This window comes from Papilio xuthus, unplaced genomic scaffold (genome assembly GCF_000836235.2).
Source record: "Papilio xuthus unplaced genomic scaffold, Pxut_1.1 DF825946.1, whole genome shotgun sequence".
In the NCBI taxonomy this organism is placed as follows: domain Eukaryota; kingdom Metazoa; phylum Arthropoda; class Insecta; order Lepidoptera; family Papilionidae; genus Papilio; species Papilio xuthus.
Genome location: NW_013532703.1, coordinates 807,858 through 831,496, shown reverse-complemented (window position 1 = coordinate 831,496; position 23,639 = coordinate 807,858). Strand labels below are relative to the sequence as shown.

The 23,639-nt window shown below is 33.8% G+C and overlaps 1 protein-coding gene across 1 annotated transcript; it reads left to right on the top strand.

The window, feature by feature from the left end:
- The first annotated feature begins 1,307 nt into the window (after positions 1-1,307).
- LOC106124963 (uncharacterized) lies at positions 1,308-22,019 on the top strand. The gene is made up of 23 exons (XM_013322010.1): positions 1,308-1,388; positions 1,876-1,956; positions 2,381-2,471; positions 2,703-2,819; positions 3,851-3,889; positions 3,966-4,021; positions 4,546-4,776; positions 4,999-5,057; positions 5,238-5,266; positions 13,793-13,892; positions 14,131-14,920; positions 15,184-15,379; positions 15,534-15,948; positions 16,417-16,855; positions 17,526-17,764; positions 18,216-18,618; positions 18,693-18,756; positions 18,912-19,017; positions 19,372-19,482; positions 19,799-19,933; positions 20,454-20,584; positions 20,890-20,973; positions 21,147-22,019. Exons 1-23 carry the CDS (start codon positions 1,369-1,371, stop codon positions 21,456-21,458), a joined length of 4,248 nt encoding a protein of 1,415 aa, XP_013177464.1. The 5' UTR covers positions 1,308-1,368; the 3' UTR covers positions 21,459-22,019.
- Positions 22,020-23,639: the final 1,620 nt, after the last annotated feature.

The window sequence follows — 23,639 nt, the reverse complement described above, 5'->3', positions numbered from 1 at the left end:
ATCTCTGTATAAAACATCGTTATCCCTGTCATTATCTTTGTCAAAAACAGAGATAACAATATATCTTAAACGGGGATTTTGGTCTCAAAAACGGTCTCAACAACACGAAACTTCTTAATTTTCGAAATTACTTCTGAAAATTCTTTAATCGTAAGACCTTAACAACTCCGTTAGTACTGTTAGAAAGAAAAATACTGTACCGGTGTACTGGCACAACACTAGCGTTACTAAAATGTCGACTTTTATGTCCCCTCACTAATCATTCTGACACTTAACTTTGTAATGAAAGCACGTCATTCGCGCCAAAGGATTCTAACTTATCTTATACATATATGAAATTCTCGTGTCACAATTATCGTTCCCATACTCCTCCGAAACGGCATGACCGATTCTCATGAAATTTTGTGAGCATATTGAGTAGGTCTGAGAATCGGCCAACATCTATTTCTCATCCCCCTAAATGTTAAGGGTAGTCCACCCCTATTTTATTTTTTATTTTTTAGACAAACATGCGGACGGAGTCGCGGGCGTCAGCTAGTAATATCTAAAAGTACCGAGTTTTAAAAAATATTTATGTGCGATCTTTTATCAATATCGCATCGCTTCCTTAGTATTCCCGTATTCCCATCGGGAGATGCCGGCAATTATTCCCGGCGTCTAGAGTAACGCATCAAATATCATTTTATTGCTGCCCACCCACGTAATGTGCTGGAATACACGCAATTTCCTTGAGTGATATTTTCTTATATGTTTTTTTTTCTTATTTAGTTTTATTGGTTATTTTAAGAGTTCTTACAAGGTTGTAAAATTGATGTAGAGTTTTGGAGCATGCGATGTTAGAATGTTTTTGGGTTTAATGTGTTTTATTTATAGTCAAACGTTTCTTTATTATTCGTTCATTATTCTAAAGAATTGAAAGTGAGAATCTATCTACACATAATAATAATGGTGTGTATGTATGTAATATCGAAAAAAACTCGTGCTAATTATGTTTTTGGGTAGCTAAAAACGAAAATCCATTTTTTTTGTCTGTCTCTATGTCCGTAAGGCCACTTTTGTTTCGGGAATTCTTCGGTACGGTTTGTTTGTTTATCTGTTGGTAAATATCCTCAGTAACTAGTGGTAAGAAAACAGAAGAAATTGAACAAGAATAACAAGGAACGTAAAAAAATCTAAAATTGATCCAAAATTATAAGTAAAAAAATTATAGCAAATACAAAAAAGGCTTGAAGAGAAAATCCTTGCTGTTTACATCTTCTTTTGCGAAGAACATATAAAACTTTTTGGAGAAAAAACTCTTATATGTTAGAAAAAAATAAAATAAAACACAAACATAATCATGTCACCGTCAACTGACTTTTTAAAAATATGGGAATGAGTAAAAAAAGGTAAGTCTATTTCAAATATATTATACCATCTAGAGTGTGTAAAGTTTAAAGAAAGTATGTCATTTAAAATCGGCAAAAAACAAAGCAAAAATTGTATCTTTATAAAAAGAAAAGGAACAGAAACCTAAGTATTTTCGTTAGCTTCCTTACCCTACTTCATTAACTGTAAAAGCTTAGATATATTTTAAGTTACACGAGTATTGGCAACTGAAGAAAAAATAGAACCAGATCCAAAGATGTTAATCTATTCGAAATCAAATTTAAATTTTCTTAGTTTATTACTAGCTGCCCGCGACTCCGTGCGGAATTGAAAAAAAACTTAATGAGTAGCCTCTGTGTTCTTCCGGACTATGTTCTATATGTATGCCAAATTTTATCGAGATCCGTTCAGCCGTTCTGGAGATACCTTCAAACAAACATCCATCCATCCATCTATACATTCGCATTTATAATATTAGATATTCTAATTACTTATCATTTGTTTCAGTACCAACAACATACTGTCTGACAAAGAAACTCAATCGCCTATGTTAAAAATTTTCAAAGACATCATGCAAAGAGAGAGAAAGTAAGGAGTTTTTAATATCAATATTAAAAAAAAATTGTATCCAAACCAGTGACTGGCAACTTACAAAAAAATGTACCTAGCTGTCACCTGCGAATCCGTCCGCACGGAATTAAAAAAAATATAAGTAAATAATAAGTAGCCTAGTTCTTCCAGACTTTGTTCTATATCTTCGCTAAATTTCATAAAGATTTGTTGTGCTGTTCCGCAGATACCTACAAACAAACATCCATCCATTTTAACTTTCATATTTAAATTATACTACCTGTCGCCCGCGACGCCGTCTGCGCGGATTTAAAAAAAAACATAACTAGTAGACTATACGTTATTCTAGTATTTTGTATACACTTGTTTCCTGATTGTTATCATCAATTTGCTGTATACTGTATCGAACTCTAGATGTATAATTAACTTAAAATGTTTACAGTGATTCAGAAAAAGTCAATCTAATCAAGATCGAGAAGTTAGAAAATAAAAAAAGGAAGACATATTCTGGACCACTTCCTAAAACTGATTTGGTGAGTTTCATAAAATGTATCCTAGTCGTTTGAAAAAAGAACGGAGTCTCGTTCTCTCTTCACTCCACTCTTTAGCCTACGTGGAAAATAAATTTTGCGTTGCATCTCGTATACATATATATTTTAAGTAATAATGGTACCCTTAGTGTCATGCTTAGGGATGAAAATGTTTGTTTCATCAGATTCTTACACCACAGATAATCTTTTATTGATCCTCTGTTCATTTTGTAGAGGTCGTGTGACTCGAGCAGTACGGAGCGGTTCAAACACAGCCACGGCAGTAAGATGCCGATACAAGACTTGGAACAGCAAATGTACAAGGAATGTAATGATAGGACGCAGACTATAGTAAGTCTAGACCGCCAGGTTCCATCCACACCACCTGGATGGCTGGCGTTCCACAACGGTGCGATTCTCGCGCAGTTTTGCCTCGCACAGTCGCGTTGTGGAACGGTCTGTCCTCGGCGGTATTTCCAAACCAATACGACTTAGGGACCTTCAAGAAGCGAGCATACCATTTCCTTAAAGGCCGGCAACGCATTGTAGATGCGTTGCCGGCCTTTAAGGAAATGGTTCCTCTGGTTCCTCTGGTGTTGCAGATGTCCATGGGTGTCGTTGATCACCTCGGTGTTCCCGCCGCTCGTTTGCCCCCTTCTCTTATAAAAAAAAAGTACTAGACAGGTGTTAATTTTTGGACAAAATATTGGAGAAACATTTGGGAATTAGTATTCTTTATGAAAGTGCTCCTGTAATGTCTATGCAGATATATTTTAACCACCAGCTGTCACCCGCGGCTTTTTCCAGGCGGAAATAAAAAAATTAGTAGGTTTTGTGTTCTTCCAGACTACATGTATGCCAAATTTCAGCAAGATTCATGCAGCCGTTTTGGAGATACCTTCTAACAAAGATCCAACCATCCATCCATACATAGCCAAACATTCGCATTTATAATATTAGTAGAAAGTAAGATGTTGGATTCATGAACATTTTTTCCGTTTTATTTACTATCTAAATGTAATCTTTAACATACATTAATTATATATTGTATATATGAGCGTCGGTGGCTCAGGGGTCAAGCACTTGACTTGCAATCTGCAGGTCCTGGGTTCGAATCCCGTCATGTACCAATGTGTTTTTCGATTTCCGATTTACATATGTACATTTATCCGACGTTCTTACGGTGAAGGAAAACATCGTGTTGCAACCTGCACATATCTGAGAAGAAATTCAAAGATATGTGTGATGTCAACCAACCCGCACTTGGCCAGCGTGGTTGACTATGGCCTAATGACCCTTAACTTAGGGTAGGCTCCGAGCCCCTCGGTGGGGACGTATAGTGAGCTGATGATGATGATGATGATGAATTGTGTATTTTTCAGCCTTTCAACGCCGAAAAGAAAGATAACTGGTGGTTTTGGGTATGTTCAGTTTTACTAAGATGTATTTAATACAAAAGTCAATAAGTCTTCTATTGTAACATCTCCTTTTTTGCAGAAAGATTCTGAAAAAAAGAAAGTCACAGATGACACCTGTTCATGTGTGTCTTGTGCGTAAGTATAAAATTTATGAATTGCTAGATCCAAATTCATTTTTATCTGAGATTTTCTCTAATTTACCTGATCTAAAAATAGCAATAGCAATTAGGAAATCAGATCTATCGTTGACCATTGTTATATTTCTGTAATACTTCTCAAATACAACAAATTACTTCACGATCGTAACCTAAAGGGGTAGGCAGAGACCACAGACTTTCAATTGGCTCGGACACATCTCTCTCGCTTCTTCATCTTCATACTTTTAGACCTTATTAGTTAGAATCCTTTGGCACGAATGGCTCGCTATCGTTACAAAATCAAGTGTCAGATTGCTTAGTGAGGGGACATAAACGTTGACAGTAAGGCTAGTGTTGCGCCGATATACCAGTACAGTGTCTGATTTTCTTCCTAACAATACATACATCAGATTCAGGTCCTTCTTGACTTAATTTGATTTAATAGATCTTTTCTTTTCTCAAATAAAATAATGTTAATATTCAGTATTGTGTTTGGCAGTAAATGTATAAAAGTAATTAAAGGGAAATTGACAGGTTGAAGAAAGTAATCAGTTCAGATTACGCTTGCATCTTCTGTCTGTCGCTGATGTTTGCGATATCTGTGGTGGTGGCGTTCGTTATCTTCAGGAGTGTGGCTGTAACTGAAGGCATCTCGCCACAGATAGAAGGCCGGATGAGTTCCGCACTCAAGAAAAACACAATGATCAAATCTAGACGGCAGTTTCGCAGCGATGGAACGAACTTGGATGGAAAGTAAGCATTTTTATTTATTTCTAGCGGGGTCGCCCGTGACTCCATCTGGGCACAATTTAAAACAGCTTAATTAGTAGAAGCTATGTTCTATATCTGTGCCAAATTTCAGCGAGATCCATGTAGCCTTTCTGGTGATACATTCAAGCAAACATCCATTTAAATATGCGCATTTATATTAGTAAGATCTGTAATACATTCATTTAACCACATGATTTTTTTAAGCAAACCCTGGACTGATATTACTGACCCCTGGCAAAGTTTACCCAGTTTGTCTGGAACAGGTAAATTTTTTTTATATTATTTATAAAGATAACAATATTTTATACCGAGGTTTTAGTCTCAGAAACCAAAGGTTACTAGGAATTAATTAGTTATTGCAAATTGCAAGCTTAAAATAATAAAATTACTTATCTACAGTATGTTGTTATTTTCATTATTAGATATTAAAATTTTTGTTATAGATTTCGGGGAAACTGGATTACGAGATGGGGTATGATTTTTATTTTATTTTACTATCAACCCTAAATCTTTTACAACATAGGTTTAGACATATTATTTTGAAGGAAAGTTCAGTGTAAAAGACATTGTATTAGTTATATTATTCTATACTAGCGGTCTCCCGTGACTTTGTCAGCGCATAATTATAATATTATAATAAAAAGTCCCGTCAAAATCAGTCCAGCCGTTTACTCGGAACAAACGCGGCTTTAAGGCAGACGGAAAATAATTTTAGAAATTGGTTTTTCGTTTTCAGCAACGCAACTATACATCATGTGTACGATTTTTTGTCGATGTTATATACAGACACTCCAATTTTATCAATATATTAGTAGTAGTATATAATTTTTAATTCACATTTTCCGGGAACTGTCCCATACTGTTACACCTTTCAATAGAGTTACAACACCCTGGAGTATCGGAGGGCCTACAACATCGCTTGCGGCTTGTCGCGCTGCGCCGACACATAAACCCTTTGATTCACTGTACGGGGAATCATTTTTATCAATCAGCCAGAAAAATTACTTCGAGTTTTCGAATCAAACTCGATTCTCGAACCTAGCGGTCATAACAGGCCTCAAATAGTAGTTCTAATCCCTTTTTTTTCATTAAAAATCTTCCATTTTATACACCATATTATAAAGTAGTTCTTTAAAGTTATTTTTTAATTTTGACACTTCCTGAATTAAAAAACTACTACCTTTTCTTCGAACCTATTCAATTGTAAACTTCGAGTTTCAATAGTAACTTTATCACTCCCTCAACGACAAAGAGTCAGATTACGCGGGACACGTCGCAAACCGAGACAGCAGTACAGTCACGCACAAAAATGTTTAACATATATTTTCCCATTTATAGGTTTTTATTATAGCGGCTTTTTGAGTACTGGTAGACTAATATTCTTCAAATTGTCTTTAAATCTTGCCTAAGATACTTTAATGTTGTGGATAATTAAGAAATGCCTACATTGTAACCTTTTAGTAGCCATTGTAATATTGTAAATTGTAACCTTTGCAACTTATTAGTAGTCTAAAAGGTTAAGTTTAATATTGGAGGGGAAGACGACAATTAATAAGTATTCTTCCTAGCAGTGTTTTTTTTTTATTAGAGCATTGACTTCTCTGGTTAAAATCAAGATAATCAACTAATAAAAAAAGTATCTTAAAAACTCTTTTCTACTTGATTGTACTTTGGTGCCTTAGTATGACAGTGATAGTTCGCTCTTTCTCTTTCTCGCGTGATATTGCTGTCGCATTTGTATTGTATCAGGTCCCCTAACACCTTTGTTTTGGACGTGATGTATTAGAAGACGGGCGAATCTGAAGTGTCTTTACGAGTTGTGCAACATGTTTCTTTACCCAGTAACTGTGGATTTCCACTGTCTACAAACGTATGTATAAAATGTCTCCTTCTCTTTTTTCAGTTAGGAGGGGGATATTGAAACTCTACTCGTATTGTACCCAGTAACTTTAAATCTTACAAATGCGAATGTTTAGATGGATGGATGTTTGTTTGAAGATATCTCCAGAACGAATAAACGGATCTCGATTAAATTTAGCATACATATAGAACAAAGTCTGAAAGGCTTCTTATTAAGTTCCTTTTTAATTCCGCGCGGACGGAGTCGTCTGCGACAGCTAGTATGTAAGTAAGATTTGATAGTTTATACATCAAGAAAGTTATAAAACAATTTTCCCAAAAGATACATAACTAACTAAGAAAGAGCCCTGCAAAAGCGACAGTGTATGCTAAAGGTTTTAAAAAAACAACATTAAAATGCGACACAATATTTCAATGCTATTATATTTTAATCCTTATACAATTGAGATAAGGGCTTTAGGGTCTACGTAATATATTTTCTGTAGTATCTTGTATGTTTGTTAAGATATAAAGAGCCCTCTCGTAAACGATAAATATTAATATATTATGATCAAGGTGTAATGGGAGTCAATTGGTGGAAACTCCTTTGGATTATAGAGCGTGTTCTAAAATAATTTAATAGTACCATCTTTTACTATTGTGAAATTTCTCATGGGCTTTAGAAGTACGTTTATATGTACATTACATTGTACCTCGTCTACCCTAAATGCAGGAACTGTATAGCATCAGTTATCATTCTGCCCCAAGAATTTTTCGAAACGTAGGAATATTATTTATTTCTTATTCTGTATTTTCATTATCAAAGTACTTATTTAAAAACACACTGTCTATAACTCTTAAGAAAAATAAACTGTCGACTGTGACTCCGACGTCCAGAATTAAAAGAACTTAATAAGTAGCCTATTTGTTCTTCCAGAGTAAGTTCTACATCTATGTCAAATCTCCAAACAAACATCCATCCAAACGTTCGCTTTTGTAATTAGTAAGTTAAAATAGTACAAAAGGAACACGCTGTATATAACAAGGGTGCGACCAGTTACAAATCATATCTCGGCTCGAGCGCCTTAAGGAGGTATTTATTCGGTACAGGAGGGCATTAAGTGATTTGTGGCCCACAATGCGACGCAAACAACTCTTTTTTTTTTGTTTCTACCCGCCCTGCGACATGAGATTTATTTCATGGATACTTTATGTATCTCGAGAGAGGAACAAAATCTATCTTGATTATAAGTTATAATAGCTTTTATCTACGAGCTTATTCGGAACGTTGTAAAAATATTTAGTAGCATTTACTATTACTAGTGTTAAAATAAGTTGTACATTTGTCTGTTTGTATAGACAGAAATGATAATAAATAAATTTAGAAATTAATACAGTCAGGTAAAGTTATTTGAGTTTGTTATTTTATTAACTAGATGGCGTTAATTGTAATGGTAAATTGGGTTTTATTTAAATATCGGTTTCATGTATAAATTTGAGTTTTTTTTTTGGTAGAGTAAGACAAAATTTCAATAACGGTCGTTATTTTCGTTTTCCTGTTTGATTATTGTTTCTTTCAGAATTCAAACAAGAAAAGACGTAGACTAAACAATAGCTTTTCTCACGTTCAAGGCTTATTACTAACAAATGCCTATTTGGGGCCAATTTGTCTTTCCTTTCGACTTTCTCCAAACGACCGTGCGAGACGGAAGCCATCCGAATCTCACCGTGTTCATCTCTACGTTGCGTTGTTTTTTTTTTAATTCAGCATCGCCGTCGCCCGCGGGACCCTATTGTTCTGGACGCCCCAGACGGACGGTGCTTTGTATAGCAGACGTAGACGACGCCTTGATTATATTCCTGTAAGCTATAAGTAAGCGAACAATTTTTTTCCGGATTTGTTGAATATTTATTTGATACAAGATTTTTTAATGACGTACGGTAAATGGCCCGTAACTATGTCCCTCAATGAGTACTTTAAAATCTATTCTACGCTAAATTAAATTTACGGTAAATGGCTACTTGAATCATTAAATGGGTGAGTGAGACAGATAGTGTCTGGATTTTCCTAAGACATAAATTATATTTTTAAATATTTTTTTAATTTAAAAATCACAGATACGTAAAAATAGTAGATAAGGAAAAGAGCAAAATAATTATACTGTTTAAACATAGTTGTCGACCGATCATCTTCAACTTATTCATTATTTATTTAGGTATAAAAAAACAACTCTATTTTAATGTTTAATTTACTAAAAAATACTACATTTCCCTTGTAAATATATCATACTGAAAACCCATTAGCTACTAATTACTTAGTGATCACAATAAACTTACATTAGTACATTAGACCGGCATGGAAATTGTATTCGTGCCGATACAAAACCAGACGATGGCCGCTAAATGCAGTCGCAGCCGAGACTAGCACAATAACAATGCACAAAGGGCCTGACGAGGTATAAAAAATGTCTGTTTGTACATTGAAAAGTTCAACTTTCATTCGCCAGACGCCCGCTGCCGGCAGGACAATCCATTATTAGCTAAGAGCTTGAATATTTATTTCTGCAGCAATATTACAAACAGTGAATTTACTACTGTACAAAATCTATGTGTTAACATATACAGCCATATAAATACTAGCTGTCGCCCGCGACTCCGTCCGCGCGTGATTAAAAATATATGTTGGCCGATTCTCAGACCATACTCAATATGCTCACAAAATTACATGAGAATCAGTCAAGCCGTTTCTTAGGAGTATGGGAACGAAAATTGTGACACGACAATTTTATATATAAGAAGATGTGGCTTACATTTTTTTCTCTAAACCTACATACTTATCGATATATTTATTTTGGTATCGTGTATCTTTAAATGATACAATAATAATCTTGTAATAATAAAAAAATACTAGCTGTTGCCCGCGACCCCGTCCGTGCATTTAAAATATAAAACTTTACAAGTAGACTAAGTTTTCATCCAGACTATGTTCTACATTTGTGACAAATTTCATTAAGATCCGTTGAGCTGTTCCGGAGATACCTTGCAACAATCATCCATCTATTTAAACTTTCGCATTTATAATAATAATACTAAATAACAATAACATTGATACAAATAATCGTAGTAATATAGCGGGGGATGAATTTAAAGGTTTTAAGGGTCGGCAAAATTTTAATACGTAAATCAGCCACAGTTTGCAACCCCTAATATGTTTACATCTCTACTTTGTTCGCTATTTAGTATCATTTAAGATTAAATGAGATTTCTAAATTAAGACAAAATGTAACGCAAGTTTATTAAAAAAAAAACTGCCAAAGACCCTTCGTTATTCCACAGATTAACAGCATTATGAAAAATATTAACCATAGATAAATCTAGAAAATGTTTTTAATTAGTAACATTTTAACTTGATTAACCTATTTGGTTACCTCTCTTTTGTTTTTCTTTACTAAAATATTTTAATAATGCATTAATGAATGTACCGAAAAAATATTTTTCTTTTTGCTTTTTTCATTAATTAATCTAAAAAAAATTGTAGAGATTAACATAAGAAAAAACTTAGAAACAAGGTTATCTGATTACGCAATATTAATATTTTAGTTTTTTTAGAAATAAAAAATAAATATTTGAAATTACCATAAAGTTTTTCTGTAACTAGCTCTTGGACTATAACATTATGATGAAAACGGTAGAGAATAGCTTTTTGGCGGCCAGACGTTGCATTTGTGTACAGATACCGCTCTCTAAATACTTGTTGATACTGCTATTTAACTTTACATTAAGTTTTTTTTTTATTATCACTCGCCGCATACACATTTGCTGCGCCATTAGATAGTCTGAAGAAGAAGTTTCTTTAACCCTTATGTTCATATTGTATAGTATGCCATACATACAACTTTATAAAAATATACGATCACTATAAAATTTTTAACTTAATTTTTTTTAATTTTGTTTTTGCTTTTCTTCAGAAAAGAAATCTTGCCGCAATAAGGGTTAAAGTGAAGTTTAAGCTTCACTTTTAGAAATGTAATCATTTTAAATCTTTTGATGATTATTTATCGTTCAAATAGCTACATATATTTACCGTATTATTCCAAAAAATATAGACACTGTTTAGTTAAACACGTGTTTTGACCCTTTGACCGCCGGTGATTGGTATTATGGACGTCAACGTGGTGATAAAAGAGATAGTGTACACTTGTACATCACCAAAACTGCTTCCTTATTAGAGTTGGCATTTCGGAAGGCTTTACATAATGATATTTCAATCGTGTTTTCTTGTAGTATTTTAAATCAGTGAGCAAAAAAGTGTTAATATATGTTTTTATATGTAGTACAAAAAAGTATTTTTTCTTACAACAAAAATCTAATTTAATTTTTTATGAAAATCACTGAAACAAGGTGCTAATTTCGGTGATAAAAAAATAAATTAAGCTTCAAAATAATTACATATGATTAGTTCAAAATGAATATTATAGTATCACAAAATTATTTGGCCAGATGAGTGGCGTTATATTATTTAGTTTTATTATAAAACATACATACAAGATTAACAATGACACAATGATAAACAATTCAATTAAATATATCGATATTGTAATGATTGTTAATGTAAAGGAGTTAAGTCAACCTGAGCTATAGTTAAATACGCTTATCTGTGCTTAGTAAATCAGCTTGAGTCCGGAAGTACAGTTGGAGATTAAATGTCGCCCGTCACTTGTGTAAACTCAATTAGAAGCGCGATTGCGATTGTGTTTTCATAAATATCTTGAAGCAATTTGAGTAAAGCTGGTAGGGGCGCGTGGGGTGTGGTGGGGGGGAGGGGAGTACAGGTGGCAAGGTTTAATATGAGGCGACTTAATATTTATTGCAGTTTAATTTATTTTTAATTGCGTAATTGTTTGAACTTTTTCTGACATCAATTTAGTTGGAAAATTGCTTTTAGTTACTGATAACTTAATTATTGTATATCATTTTAAACAAATTAATTACATTAATAGCATTCTAGAAGTTAAATGAAGAGCGTCGATGGGTCAGGGGTTAAGTACTAGACTTGCAATATGCAGGTCTTAGGTTCAAGTCCCGTCATTTACCAATGTGATTTTCGATTTACATTTATCTGACGTTCTTATGGTGAAGGAAAACAATTTGAGACACACTGAGAAGAAATTCAAAGATATGTGTGAAGTCAATTCGCACTCTGTCACCGTAGTTGACTATGCCTAGTCACCCCTAACTTAGGATAGGCTTCGAGGCCCTAAGAGGCCACGTATAGTAAATAGATGATGATGAAGTAAAATACCGTACAGTGTGGACTGGACCCTTAGGGACCTTTATGAACATTTGTTTTCGAATTTATATTAATTAATAATTACATTAAATCGATAACGTAGTTACAGTTTGAAATGTTTATATTACTTGCATGTTCTCAATTTATTTCCGCATATCGCATCTGTCCCTCTCTGTTGAGTTGTGTTAGAGCGAGACGATATACAATTTAATGCTCTACGTACGTCACATGTTATTAACGACGTCTTAATTTCGCAATGTGAGTTAAGGGGAAGCCAAATATTGTCGAAATATTTTACGTTAGTTTTTTTTAAAGTATTGTTTTTCACATTTTAATACAATTTAAAAAAAATAATAACTTAAATTGCCTTGAATACTAGCTATGTACAAATTCTTATATACTAATAATTAAAGTAAGGTTTTACTTATTTAAGCTGTGGCATTAACATTGTGATGTTATCAAAGAATAAATGTGTTTTTATATGTTTTTCGGCAATAATATACCACTGTTCTACGAAGTAAATGATTAACAGTGAAGAATTTTTTTATTTAGTGAAATATTGTAGTAAAATAAGCAGTAACTTGGCCTTAAGTAAGACGTCTTGTGCCCACCATATCGATGTGTTTGTGCGACTTTATTGTCGAAGTTTCGGGTCAACGTTTGAGAATTCTCTTGCGATCGAATGTCGAATTGTTTAGATATAATAACAAACAGTTGTTTTATATAAAATATTAGTTATTGAAGATGTTAAATGTTTGACCAGTCCGTTTAATTATTTAGGGGACTAATGCTACGTCATTTTATGTTTGTGTTTAGGATTAATTTTGTTATTAGAATTATGAAATTTTGCTTAACATAGAGCAGGGTTTTACTTTAGAGTAATCTGAGTTATTTATATTGTTAGATTTATTGACACTCTACATAATTCTAAAGAGACGTAGAGCAGAAATTAAAGTTCTTAATTGTATCTATCCAATACAATAATAAATACGACTAACGATGGATGTTCGTTTGAGGGTATCTTGAGAACGGTACTATGGATCTGTTTGATATTCGGCATATATGTAGAGCATAGTCTGAAAGAACACATAGGCTACTAATTAAGTTTTGTTTTAATTCCACGCGGACAGAGTCGCGGTTGACAGATATGATACAATAAAATGTATTGATAACTAGCTGTAGCCCGCGACTCCGTCCGCGCGGGATTGAAAATAGATGTTGGCCGATTCTCAGACCTACTCAACATGCTCACAAAATTTCATGAGTATCGGTCAAGCCTTTTCGGAGGAGTATGGGAACGAAAATTGTGACACGAGAATTTTAGATATAACATATAATATATAAAATCCAGGTCCTTAAGAGTAAGATTAACATTTTTTTTCATCCAAAAAAAATCTTTACATGTATACAGAGTTTTCTCGATAACCAATGATTTTTATCTATTTTTAAATGACGTGAGTCCTAGTCTTAATTTTAAAAACTAATGAGGCCAAAGTAAAACACTTTTCCTTTTGAAATTAAAACAAGTAATTATTTAACAGTAAAATGCGAATATAATTCTTGCGGGCCGTTCAGGCCCACCTGGGCACTTTTAAATAACCACTCAGGACATATTTATTGTGAAGGGTTAATATACAAGAATGGCGACAAAATGGGCCTTTTAAGCACCAAGCTAATGGCACTGTTGGACCATTGTTTACGAGATCTATGTTAAGTCTTTTATTTTAAGTAGGAATTACTTAAAATTTTCTTCCAACAAAAATAATATCGAATAGTTCCATGGCATTTGGAGTGTTGGTTCTCTTGTCCGAGTTGAATTTTGTATTTTACATACTTTGTGATATTTTGTATGTTTTTTTTTGTTCTTAGACTTATAATGAAGAATCTTACAACAAAGTCAGCGGAACAATCTCACAGATTCTGGATGCTGACAAATTCTTTGACGGACCAACCAGCGAGAAGCTACGAGGTGAGATTCTAGCATTGAAAGTGTTATATTATGATGTTTTATCCCGTTTTACTGGGAAAATAGACAGATTAGAATAGTGATTATAAACCTAGGGGGCTAGACAAAGTGCATTCGCTCCGACTATGTGGGACTGACGCACGACAATCATGTGACTTATCACTTCGATTCGTACGTACTTTGTCTAGCCTCGCTGATAAACTTTAGGCTTAACAATTCAACGTTATTAATTTATTTACAGATTTCTATAAACGTCTCATTCAAACAGACGCACGCATAAGAAAATTGAAACAACAAACAGAAGAAGCAAGCGACATCACGAAACCTCTCCCTGATAGATACAAGAGGTCCCTCATGTCTATAGAGACCCCCATAAATACTGACACACAAAGAATAAGTCTAGATACAAAAGTAGACTTAAGTAAATTCAATTTATTCTATCCACCTTTCGTTGCAGTAAAAGATTCCGCTTTCACTAATCAGAAGCCAAGATTTAAAAAATCTGACGAAGATCCATACAGCAATCAACCATCCGGTATTGTAATAGAAAATAAAAAGCTCATGGTTCAATATGGACCATTCGATAGAAAACGTAATTTTCCTAAATGCTCCCACATGCTAAAAGACTCGAAATCTCACGAGAAACAATTGAAACATCCATTCTATAAGAACTCTCAACGTCTGGACGAACTATTGGGACAAATGTTGGAACATAATTTGGATAAAGTTGTAGCGAATCCTTTTAACTTAGATTTATGGAATGGTGAAAAGGATAAATGCAAACATTCGAAGGATGAACAAGAAGTAGTAACGAAGGCGGAAGAAGAGCCACAGAAACAAATTTCATATCCACCTAAATCGGATGACTCCGTAAAACTTATGGGCGTTAAAAGAAGAAATGGTTTAGCTGAAGGAAATCCGAGCTATATTGAAAAAGAAGCCGCACATATAAATGATGAGGAAACCGATGAACTGTTCTTCCCATCGACTACTCCGAAATATGGCGTTGTGTTAAGTGTATCAACATTCATGTATGTATGACTCCGTTCGTGCTGAATTGTAAAAAAACTTAGAAATCTATATTTTCTTTTAGACTGTGCTCTACATCTATGCCAAATTTCAGCGAGATCCCTTTTGCAAGCAATTGAAACGTAATAAATACGTTTTCAAAAAACACATTAATTACAAACAGAAATATGTCAAGACTCTATTAAAATTAAAAACATTGCTTAAATATTATAATAACGTCTCTACTTTCAGCTTTCCGTTAAATATAATTTATGATTTCTTTTAGTAATGCTGATAGTACTGAAGAGAGCAGAGTTACGAAGAACAGCGACGACTCATCAATAAACAGACGCAAATTGTTACAATTAAACGAGGAAGATGAAGAAAATCTTGCTTATGAAGATTTCAAAGAAGTACTGGCTGATTATACTGACACTCATGACGAGACTGATAAACAAGTAGAAAGGGATAGAAGATCTGATGTACGTTTTACCGTGACTTGAAGTGATGTGACACATTTGCTATCTCTGTTTATTTTCAAACGAAGGAAAGGGATGGCTATATTGTCATAATCTAGGTGTTGCCACGTGAAGATTCACCGTTTCTAATTCATTGTTTATTTCTATTCTTTTCCAGAATTCCGTAATTTCTGGGAAACAATCTTTCGCAAATAAGTACGATATTTCCTTAGTTCATAACCCAAACTGGAAGAGTCCTATGCAATTATATCCCGATGAATTAAATTTATTAATAAAAAATTCAGGATCTTCAAGAGCCGATAGTGAATTTGAAAAAGGATTTCTAGACCCAAAGGATAAAGTAAAGAATACTGATACAGATTACGTAGAAGAATATTTAAACAGTAAATACTCAAAATTAGCGCAGGCGTATAGTGATTATGGTGTACTGGCTGCAAAAAAAGATTATGTTACAAATGAAATGAACCTGCCCACAGATAATGTAATACATCATGAATTTCCAAAGAGTTCGACTGAAAAAGAAAACAATGTTAAACAAAATCTAATTAAGAAACGGAGAAACGCACAAATGCGTAGGTATTTAATATTGTCATAATATTAACATTTTCAAAATTACGTTAAGATAAGAAAATCCTTTGTCCAAAAATACCATGGTAGGAATTTCGGTAAATTAGGGTCTGTTCACATAGACCGCTATGCTCTTAATCACAGAGACTCGCAGCAGAGAAACGACTATTAATTTTACTTTTATCATCAACAACCTGCTCTTATCCATACAGATGTTCGGTACAGTGTGTACTACTTACTCTATACTTATCAACCGTCATATCTGAATCAGCACCTTCTTGCGCACGTCCTCTTTCACATTCATACTGTTAGGAAGAAAATCCGACACTGTGCCGGTGTATCGGCGCAACACAAGCCTTATTTAATTATCAACGTTTATGTCCCCTCACTAATCATTTCTGACACTTGGTAACTAAAGCGGGCCATTCGCGCCAAAGGATTCCAACTAATTATGTCTATTTTTACAATTACAGACGAACTTAACACTCAAGATGTAAAATATCCATTTGCAGCGAACAATATGACAACATCGAGAAATATATTAAAAATTACTGAATTTGGACCAGAAGTGAATGAATTCTTTCCTAAAATAAAGATATCATCTGAACTCAAGGAATTGAGAAATATGGAAAAAAATGACAACGAAACACAAATACATCGCTCAGATGCAACTTTATTTAGAAAATTACGATCATTAAAATCTATAGAAACTGAAGAATCGAAAGATGCGTTAGATTTAAAAAGTAATAAAAAATTCACAGTACCCAATACTGAAGAGGAAATAAATAACACAAGCTTTAGTAATAATGGTAGCGTCGAAGGGCCCGGTGAAATTCTACGCGTGTTTTCCGATTGGTTTCTTACTTTAGCTAAATTGTCTGGCGAATTTAAAGACAATTCTACAGTCATTCAGTAAGTTGAATTTAATTATTATCATCATCAGCTTACTATAAGTCCCCACTGAGGGGCTTGGAGCCTACCCTAAGTTAAGGATGATTAGGCCATAGTCCACCACGCTGGCCAAGTGCGGCTTGGTTAACTTCACACATCTTTGAATTTCTTCTCAGATATGTGCAGGCAACACGATGTTTTCCTTCACCGTAAGAACGTCGGATATATGTACATACGTAAATCGAAAATCGAAAAACACATTGGTACATGGCAGGATTCGAACCCAGGACTTACAGATTGCAAGTCAAGTGCTTAACCACTGAGCCACCGACGCTCTCAGTTGAATTTGGGTTACGTAAATTAAAAGTGCCAGAGTTTTTGTTGTTCATATATTTAGAGTTTAGGAGTTAAATAACGTAAAATAAGCTAAATTCTTAAGGTTTATAAAAACCTTCCGCGCAGACACTGCATTAGTGTGTTAAGGCCAGGAAGATGGTAATTACCATTATATTTAGGTGTTAGATTTTAAATTTATTCCTAGTTGCAAATAACACAACAAATTCGGATTTTTCGATCATGAAATTATTCTAATATAGGATTAACATTCATGGATTCATTTAAAATTACAAACTAGCTTATAAAGGTTTTGACTTATGATATTTTGTTTATTATACACAAGTTAATATTTTAGAGAAAACTCTACAATATTAAATACATCTTTATTAAATACATATGAACCGGAAAATGTTACTAAAGATTTCATGTATCCAATGTACGATGCTGATATGATTGAAAATATTGGTCATAGATCTAGAGTTCTCATGTCTATTGAAGATAAAAGTGGAAACACCTCGTTAACAACAACTATAAATAATACGAAAGTTGAGAAATCTGAAAAAATAAATAAAGAAAATATTAAAGAAAATAAAGGTAAGGCAGAAAAGTTGACTTTATCCCCAACATCTAATTTTAGGCATTGCCGTATGATTGATTACATTTGGATTTCATGCCTTGATTCCCAAATAGTATTTATCGAAATGTAAGAACTAACTGTCGCCCGTGACTCCATCCGCGTGGAATTTAAAAAAAAATAGTAGGCTATGTATTCTTCAAGGCTATATCTATGCCAAATTTCAGTGACATCCATGCAGCCGTTCCGGAGATACCTTCAAACGAACATCCATCCATCTAAACATTCACATTTAAAATATTACTAGTTGTCGCCTGTGACTCCGTCCGCGCGGAATTTAAAAAAAAACATAAATAGTAGCCTATGTGTTCAAGGTTATGTTCTATATTTATGCCAAAGTTCAGTGACAGTCTTTCTACAGACCTTCAAACAAACATCCATACATCCATAAGTAAGATACCCTTATTGCAGGAGTAACAACAAAATTACCGCCTGCAAACCAAACAACAACAATCAAACACGAAAATGCCAGTGTAAATGCAAACTCTACTTCTCAAGATAAAAAAGTCAATCGAACCGTAGTCAAAAGAAGTGCTGATAGTAATCTTATTTTCTGGAACGATATCTATGATGATGAATACGGTGTTAAAATAGATTATTTGGATAACGAAGCGAGGAATAAACATTCCGTTGATAATGAAAATTTCATGAAGCGATCCGGACAATGGATTAATAAGAAATTCAGAAAATTAGGTGAAAGTTTACGAACAGGTTACAATTCAAGAAAGAATTATAAAAGACAACATATTATTAATAAAACAAATAACAGGGAACATAATTTTAATCGGTTTTTACGTAAAGTTAAAGATTTAAGGTAATTATTTTCTTTAAATACGGTAATTTAGAATTTATGGTAAATAAATATTCAACCAATGCAACTAATTTCAGACCCAAAAATTACTACAAGCGAGATGAAAGTGGACTTTTGTATTCAAAGAAGAAAAAGTATGAGGTAAATAATAATACAAAAAGTTAAAGTTTCTAATCAAATCAATGGTTCTCGAACATTTTAACCTAGCTTCTAGTTGAAGAAATAGATATACTAGAGGTAGCAACTAGTAAAAATGATGAACAGTAAAGAACATTTTAACAATTTCTTTGTTACAGGATGATGAAAGTGAAAATTATTTAAACTTCGCGTCAATGACAGCTAAAATGAAACAAATATGCCACGAAGCGGCAAAGGCCGTAGAGAAAACTAGAAATATAAACAGTAAGACTATTTTTCACATTTAAAAACTGTAACCCATAATTATAGGAACGTCACAAATCACCGTGGCATAGGATTTCGTTAGACACCTATTCGTTGAAACGCCAGTATCCAAATTGTTAAGGATACGGACATGGGATTACGTAGTTGTATGTTCGAATCTCATCAACCAGCACAAGCCTAGAGCATAGTCGGATTACAAGAAACTCTACTATTTATATTTACTAAAAAAAACAAATAACACAATTCATAAAATAATATTTCTGTGTCCCTAAAATAAAGTTGGACGGCAATGAAGTCATAGTAATAATAGAGAATATGATAAAATACGATGTATACAGTATGGCAATTTGACAGTCCGAGAGAGTGAGGGCGGCGAGGAGGTGGTCGCGACATCCCTGATGCAGCAGCTCGTCAAACTGATGACTGATCTCGTCGACTTCCAAGTGCAGCAAAAGACGTGCTCTAGTATGTGTTTTTGAGCTATAAATATCATAGTTCTCACCAACTATGGCTATCATAGACTACTCCTTGAAGTATCTTGTTTTTTAATCGATATTTTCACAAAAATTCTTCACATATAACAATATTTTTTACCTATATCCTAAAATTAGCGTTATTAACTTAAGTGAACTATTGTTACACAAGGCAAGAAGGTCATACCTTGTTTCCTCATAATTTCAAAACTATGAAATTCAGGCGAGATTCTTCAAGTAGCCGTGACTAAAATCGTTTAAGGTTTGCGTATCTTTGTATGAACTGTAAAAGAATCTGTATATTTTAGGACTCCCACAAGACCTCTCCGATTTCCTGCAGTGGCTGACATCACCTCCAGGTTCTGATGAAAGTAAAGATACCAGATTCGACATGATACTAATTGCCTCGCCATTAAATGATACTAAAGAATATAAAACTAGTGGTGAGTATTAATGTTCGGTAATGTATAAAAAAACTTATAAGAAATAAAAAAAAAACTGACAACAAAATCGCTTGAACCGTGTAGTCTACAGAATTCCACAATGAAATTGACAGACATACAAAATCTACTTACATGAAAATATACTATCCAAAAAACTTCAAAATGTTGTCAGTTTATAAACGCCCCCATACATATGTAATCACTTTAGCTTAGTTAATAGTCATTGATGCTGTCGCCTGCGACTCCTTCCGCACGGGTTAAAAAAAATTAATTTGTAGCCTTTGTGTACCTGCAGACTATGTTCTATATGCATGCATAATTTCATCGATACCAGTTCAGCCATTCTAGAGATACCTTCAAACAAACATCCATCCATCTAAACATTTGCATTTATAATATTAGTAAGATTTACATAGGTAAACGTGAAATATGATTATGCAGTGAAACCACCAAAATCTCACAGGACTTAGGCGTGAAGAATATCAAAGAGTACATAAACATTCGTTTCTTTTGTCGACAGAATCTCCATTAGTTGAAATAGCAGATTCAATCTTAAAAGAAGAGACTGATCCTAAATCTGAATGTCTGAATATACTACAATCGGTGCGAGAACTTTTGCGATTATATGACGAATTATCTTACGAAGAAAAGGTTAGTGAACGTTTCACTGAATAACATAAGCCTGCCTGGCTTTGCAGCCAACGTGCCAACTCAAAATTCCAGTAAATTTATTTAACCAACCACCAACCCGCACTGGGCCAGCGTGGTTGAATATAGCCTAATCACCCCTAACTTTGGATAGACTCCTAGCCCCTCGGTGGGTTCGTATAGTGAGCTGATAATGAATATATTTAAGGTAGAGATCCAACTTATTTCTTGATATGGTACCATTTCTACGAATCTTGTCGCTGCTTCACCTTACAAATCATGGTAGATGATATAATATTTAATTTCAGGGCAAACTACTCGGCATCAAGGAATATCTAGAAAACCAAAGAAATTTCCTTTTGAAAATCCTATCGGCTCCTATAGATTTGAGTGTAAGTATTATTAAAAAATTTTTGAGAAAAAGGATCTTGATAGACGGATGGATGGACAACAAAGTGATTCTATAAGGGTTCCATTTTTTTTCCTATGAGGTACGGAACCCTAAAAGTATACGTGAAGATTCCTATATTATATTAAGTATACTAAATTAATTTAAAAATTCCAGACCTCCTTAGACGTGTTAAAAATGTATCGAAAACGTAATACACCAGCCCGCTTTAAGCGATTCGTTTCACAAAAGAAGGGCCCGAACAAAACACAGACGCGGAGGAAAGAAACACCAATGAAACGAATCAACAAATTTACTAAGACATCAGAAACTAAACGAACGAAGACGACAATGAATCAGATAGATTCAATGGTCGTTACTGAAGGAGTTAGAAAAAAGAAACAAAAACTAGACAAGGATACAAACGAAAATAAATCGACAACAGCTCATCATAAAATTGAAACTAAAACACCAACTGTTAAGACATAAAATTAATTCATTTGTATTAGGAATTAGCACTTTGTTATTAGCACAGCTTTCTAATATTGAAATACTTGCATACAAACCATCTCTGTCATTCACTTTGAGATAGAAGAGACAACAATTATTTTAATTACCAGCCTTTAGAGGTAACTTCTGGACAGGCTTTTGCTTCGTCGGAAGTCGGAAGGACTTCATAGTGCCAATTGAAATTACTGTAAACTAATTTTATCTTTATTATTAGTTTGAGTTTCCAACACTGCCATGTAACGCTACCGTCACCGCCAAAATGGCGAAAATGAAATAGGCATAAAATACCATGGTTTATATCCTATCCAGTGGATAACAAACATGATTGATTTTGATACAAATGGCAGTGGAATTTGACTGTTTTTGATATACTGTTCGTTTAGGATTGTCAAATGTAGTAATAACTTGATTGAATTGTAATTTTAACATAGGTTGCACAGTTTGATTAATAACATGAGTATATGTTTTAGCAGTTTACAAACGTTTGTTTTATGATAGGATTTACTTTCACGATATTGTAATAAATGTATTTATTTATTATCTCTGATTATCTTATTTACCCTAAGCCTAGAGTTTATATAACCCAAGTTTCTTAACAACTGTTAAAACACCACTTATTTAGACGACATTTTTAACCTTGAATTTATTAGGTCTAAGGCCCTTCGTAAAAAGGCAAGGTAATTCGTCAAAACTAGTATGGGAATCGCGTTCCGCGAGCTCCGTACAAACGTTGAATCGTGGACGCGAGTCTATTGCGTAGGTAGAGGCATAGCAACTACATGTCAACTGTAGCTTCGCCATCTTGTAACTTATAGCGTCGTCTAGCGATGTTGAGAAACAGATAGCGAGCGACTCTCTTGCCTAGTGTACGAAAGGCCTTACGGTATTTAAAAATTACTACAAAATTTAATCTCTCTATATCTTTGAAACCACAAATTTAAGTAATTTTAACAGTGAAAATTCATGGTAAGACGTATTTTGTTATGAAGTAACTGGAAGTTAAAAATGTTTCTTTGTCATCTCGCTAAGGTTTCCTTGTCCATATTTTATAACCGTTTAACGTCTTAAACGTCTAGTTAATAATATGTTAGCCTGCATTTTATGACTTGTTTCCAGCGCAGACGGCGAAATGAAATATTTAGTTTTAATAGCGAATGCTTTTATGTTATTGCATGCACTTTATTGCATCTGGGGAGAGGATGTTACAGTGCATTACTAATGCCGTGATACAAGCCCGAAAACATATTGTTGTTTCAGTTCTTTTGTAAGAAAATGAAAGGGATGACGATATGATTTTCAATGAAGGTATTAGCAGTGAAAACCTACGATAAATATTGTTTGTTGCCATACTATAGCACTATAATAGAGTCGCGGTGTAATTGGAATTTTATTTTAATAGTGTTGTTTTATTTTGTTTCTTAATGGTGAATTTACTTTAATAATTTGTAGACATTGCAACAAACTATTTTTCCCTTAAGTTTTTTTTTCCGGTTTGCTTTTCGATTTAGTTTCTTTATTTTAGTGTTTCGTTTCTGAAAATGAAACTAATAAATTAAAATGGCTCATTATTACAAGAAAGTATTTAATAAAACGCTATTATAATTTTACAATTAGTTCATCATCCTCATCATCATCATCAGGGGCTCGGAGACTACCTTAAGTTAGGGGTGACTAGTCCATAGTCAACCACGCCGGCCAAATCCACATCTTTGAATTTCTTCTCAGATATGTGCAGCATCACAAAGTTCTTCTTCACCGTAAGAACGTCGGATAACGATTTCAATTTTTCGAATACCATCTAAACTGGAGCAGTAAAAGATGGTTACTTTCAGTTGTCACGCTAACTCCCTGAGACATTGACGTAATTTATGATTACATGTACCCAGGGGACGTCGTAAAATGATTTCATGTTCACCGTAAATTTACACACCAAATACAATATTATCTATATAATTTTTGATAGAAAGGTACTAACAATTATTAAGTAAAAATACAAGCATTTGTCAACGACTTCGTCTTAAAATAAATATAGCCTCACCCAGGGATAGTGTAGTTTCACAACAGTGAAACAATTTTTCAAATCGGTTCAGTAATTTCGGAGCCTATTCTATGCAAACAGACAATCAAATGTTACCTCTTTATAATATTAGTATAGAAAAC

What these genes read in the sequence shown, in the direction of transcription:
- LOC106124963 (XM_013322010.1), top strand. Translation starts at nt 1,369, where the DNA reads ATGGGAATGAGTAAAAAAAG. An exon ending in ATGATAGGACGCAGACTATA is followed by an intron (nt 2,820 to 3,850) that starts GTAAGTCTAGAC and finishes TGTATTTTTCAG; the next exon opens with CCTTTCAACGCCGAAAAGAA. An exon ending in AAGATAACTGGTGGTTTTGG is followed by an intron (nt 3,890 to 3,965) that starts GTATGTTCAGTT and finishes CCTTTTTTGCAG; the next exon opens with AAAGATTCTGAAAAAAAGAA.